This window comes from Triticum dicoccoides, chromosome 5A (genome assembly GCF_002162155.2).
Source record: "Triticum dicoccoides isolate Atlit2015 ecotype Zavitan chromosome 5A, WEW_v2.0, whole genome shotgun sequence".
Taxonomy (NCBI): Eukaryota; Viridiplantae; Streptophyta; class Magnoliopsida; order Poales; family Poaceae; genus Triticum; species Triticum dicoccoides.
In genome coordinates this window covers 629,906,534-629,910,971 of record NC_041388.1, presented here as the reverse complement: position 1 = coordinate 629,910,971, position 4,438 = coordinate 629,906,534, and the positions used below count along the sequence as shown (strand labels likewise).

The window sequence follows — 4,438 nt, the reverse complement described above, 5'->3', positions numbered from 1 at the left end:
GGGTTGGAGCAGAAGTAGCGTGACGGCACGGGGCGGCGGCGGCGTTAGTGGAAGACGTGGCGGCGGGGTGCGGCGGCGGCAGCGGGACGGCGCGGCAGGTTGGAGCAGAAGTGGCGCGACGGCGTTAGTGGAAGACGTGGCGGCAGGGTGTGGTGGCGGCGGCTGGCCCTAGGTTAGGACCTTCAGAATGATACCATGTAGAGAGATGTTTTGCCAATACAATAATCGTTGTATTGATTGGGTGCAGGTGCACGTATATATAGAGTACAAGCAGGCCTCAACTTCAACTACATAACTAGAAGGTGGGCCAGGATATACATAAATACATTGCAACACATATATATATTAAACAGAATGAAACGCGGTTCCGTCTCATATTGTGAATCCCTAGTTAGTAGAGCAGCACTGAACTATGATTTCAGACTTCCATATACACATGCACGATGAACAGCTGAACACACACCTATAAGAGCATCTCCAACAAAACGACGCGCACGCGCGGTAAATACAGCCTTTAGCGTGCGTGGGGCGTTTTGCCGCGCTCCAGCGACGACAGGAAAACCACGCGCGCGGGAACCGCTTGCGCGCGCGCGAAAAGGCGCCAGCTCGCACGCCATTTTTTGCGCACCGCTTCTGGCGCGCCTATAAAGTGCGGCGTGCGCCACGCGCCTCTCCACGCCTCCTCTTCTCCTCTTCCTCTCTCTCTCTCTGCCACGCGCCGCTCCAGCGCCCCGCCACCGACGCGCCTCCGCCGCCCGAGCGCCCCGCCACCGCCGCGCCGCCATGCCGCCGCGCCGCCGAGGAGCGTCCGGCTACCGCGGCGTCCACCTGCGCCCCAACGGCGGCTACTACGCGGAGATACGCTCCGGCGATCTCTGGCTCGGCCTCGGCACGTACGGGACGGCGCGCGAGGCCGGCCGCGCGTACGACACGGCGTCGTGGCGCCTAGGCCGGTCGCACGGCCAGATGAACTTCCAGGATGGCTACACGCTCCAGCAAGCGCTCGACCGTGCCCCGCCGCCGCGTCTGAACACGGCACAAGACCGTGCGGAGCACGCCGAGCGGCAGCGCCGCCTCCTCGTCGCCCAGGAGGACGAGCCGGTCATGGCGGAGTGGCACCACCGCCACCCGGAGGACGTCGCCTACGAGCAGGCCTACTAGGCAAGGCGTCGCGAGGAGGACACGTGAAGGCGCCGCGAGGCGCGGTTGGACAGGCGTCGGCGCAAGGCGTTGGCGAACGCGTAGTCCGATCTCGTTGCAGCAGGTGGGTAGTCGTTCTTCACGCCGAACGATGATCGGTGGTTGGACATCTGGCTGGATACCTCGGACGACACCGCCAAGGAGGATAATGGTGATGATAGTGATGATAGCGACTTAGAGTAGTTTTTTTTATGCAATCTATCTCGTTTTTTTTCGTTTATCGTTTTTAATTATAATGCAATCTATGTTTCGGATGTAAAATACCTTTGTATAAAATCTATGCAATCTATCTATTTTTCAATGCCTACATTTAGCCTAGAATAAGCATGTGCGCTGCTGGAGCGGCGCGCGCGCTGCATTTTAGCGCGGCTGCTGGAGCGGGCGCAGCGCACCGCGCCAAACCAGCCGATGCATGCGCGGCATATGTGTTTTTTGCGCGCGGCGTGACCGGCGCCTGTTGGAGATGCTCTAACTCGGTAGTGAGTTCAAACTAAGAAAAGCTCGGGAAGAAGAGCTAGCTAAAAAATAAGATATAGCAGGGAAAAGAAGTACGCTGCGACTTGCTGGAGCTGACCTTGGGCACCACGTGACGCTTGGTCAATTCTCTCGATCAAGCCCCTCTCCTTCCCAGCGCACGCAAGCAAAGCAAAGCAAAGCACGCGGCAACCTGCTAGAGTGCCAGTGCTACAACAGTTCTAAAACCCATATCTTCCACTGCGTTGCTTACGGCTGTGCCGAACTACTCCTAAATCCATATCTAGCCAAGGCAAAAAAGACTCCCTAGCAACTAGCATCCCCAAACTGCAACCACCGGATCGATCATACTATTCATATAGTATAACGCTGCTTGAGACTTTGAGAGTGCACAGGCAAGCAAGCACGGCAATGCAACATGGTTACGTGCGCCTCATCCCCGTCTTCTCTCGCATGCACCGTCCGGGTAGCTAGCTGAGCTGAGAGTGTCAAACCTCCTTTAACTCTTTGGCAATCAACACATGGAAACGTACGCGCGCCACCAGCGCAACACGTCTTGTAGACGGAAGAAGCTTTCGTCGCTTCCGGCGGACGTCTACACCACCTTTTTTGCACATCATCTCCTCCCTTCTGGGTGATAAGTGATAACAAACAAACAGAGGACGAAACTGGTCACATCTATGCAAAACTGAGGGCAGAAGTGGACACATACATGCAGAAAGAAAGAAGCTTTCATTTCTTCGGACGTACGTCTACACAACCTTTTTTGCACATCATCAGATCATCTCATCCCTTCTGGGTGATAATAACAAAACAGGGGACAGAACTGGACACATGCATGCAGGGAAAGATCAAAGATCAGTTTGTTAGAATATTTCTGCATGTCGACCCGGAGGCCCGGGTTGATATGTTTTCAGCGAATTGGTTTCAGAAAGATTGGTCGCTTTTAGGTTTTAGCTAGGGATCATGCATGCATGCATGTCTCTGAAGCAAGATGGAGATGTACGAACATTGGGTGGGTACTGGAATAGGTGTGTGCCATGTCATGCATGCGCGTACGAAAGCATCTTCAGGATGTGCCACACGCGCAAGTCATGCGCATGCATGTGCATTGCATCTCTTCATGGCTACCTTCACTACCTTGTGATCGATATGGCCGGCGTGGCCTGCCTTTGTTATTTGCCAGTGCAGCCGCCTCACGTACGCTAGCGTCTGTGTGTGTGTATATATACCATATGTGTTGTAGCATCGTCTTGTTCAGCTAGCGTTCATCCATCAGAACCACATCATTCGAGCGACATATCCACAGCCACAAGTACACAAGAAACTACGTGCGGTTGTTCAGAGGAAACCGACTGGTGGTACGCCATGGCCGGAGCCTACGTGCGCACGGCGATCATGCTCGCGCTCGGCTGCGCGCTGGCCATCGCCGCGGACGCTCTGGAGCCGAGCGGGTGGGTGAGGGCGCACGCCACCTTCTACGGCGGCAGCGACGCCTCCGGCACCATGGGTACGTACCAATCTGCTCTCATGCGTGCATCTAGTTAGCTAATGGCAGATTGTGCATGATCATACATATGTACATGCAGGCGGTGCGTGCGGGTATGGGAACCTGTACGCGCAAGGGTACGGCACGCGGACGACGGCGCTGAGCACGGCGCTCTTCAGCGACGGCGGCGCGTGCGGGCAGTGCTACAAGGTGGTGTGCGACCGCAAGACGGACAAGACGTGGTGCAAGCCTGGCGTGTCCGTCACCGTCACCGCCACCAACTTCTGCCCGCCCAACTGGGACCTCCCCAGCGACAAGGGCGGCTGGTGCAACCCGCCGCGCCCCCACTTCGACATGGCGCAGCCCGCCTGGGAGAAGATCGGCGTCTACCGCGGCGGCATCATCCCCATCATCTACCAAAGGTCCGCCATCGATCAGGTTCACCAAGATCGATCATGATCACGCGTGTGTGTGCTAACCTAGCTAGCTCGTCGCTTTTGGCAGGGTGCCGTGCGTGAAGAAGGGCGGGGTGCGGTTCACCATCAGCGGCCACGACTACTTCCAGCTGGTGCTGCCGACCAACGTGGCGGCGGCCGGCTCCATCAGGGCCATGGACGTCAGGGGCTCCAAGTCCGGCGACTGGATGGCGATGGCGCACAACTGGGGCGCCAACTGGCACTCGCTCGCCTACCTCAACGGCCAGGGGCTCTCCTTCAGGGTCACCATCACCGACGGCCAGACGCTCGTCTTCGCCGACGTGGTGCCGCCCAGCTGGAGGTTCGGCCAGACCTTCTCAAGTAACCTGCAGTTCAAGTGATCGGGAAACGTTGACGACGTACGGCGTACGAACGCGAAGATGGACTTAGACATCCAAATTACTTCATCTTCACGCCGTGGTCTAAATATTTGATATACATACAGCTTTGGTTGTGATGTGGTTGATTTACTTTTCTTGTATCGGATTGTGTGTTTGCTTAAGAAAAGTACATGCACACTTGGTTTGCATGTGTGATGTACATAAAGAGATGGATTTATCGTTTATGTCTGTGAGGATTTCAGTGAGTTAAGTTTTATGACACCACTATTCATAGGCATGCATTACGTGTTAATTTTTTAACGTATTTGCCATTAGTAAGTTGCTTATTTGCAACTCACGTCAGTTGATTTCCGGAGGGCATAGCCTGGAAAAAAATTATATGAGACCAGGTCTCACAGTTAGCAGGTGAGACCCACCCTGATGGATGACACGTGTCATTCACAAATCATAAATCATCT

At 55.4% G+C, this 4,438-nt stretch overlaps 1 protein-coding gene across 1 annotated transcript; it reads left to right on the top strand.

Annotated features, from left to right (window-relative positions):
• Positions 1–2,912: 2,912 nt before the first annotated feature.
• LOC119298190 (expansin-A13-like) lies at positions 2,913–4,225 on the top strand. Its single transcript, XM_037575686.1, has 3 exons — positions 2,913–3,184; positions 3,264–3,585; positions 3,668–4,225. Exons 1-3 carry the CDS (start codon positions 3,043–3,045, stop codon positions 3,978–3,980), a joined length of 777 nt encoding a protein of 258 aa, XP_037431583.1. The 5' UTR covers positions 2,913–3,042; the 3' UTR covers positions 3,981–4,225.
• Positions 4,226–4,438: the final 213 nt, after the last annotated feature.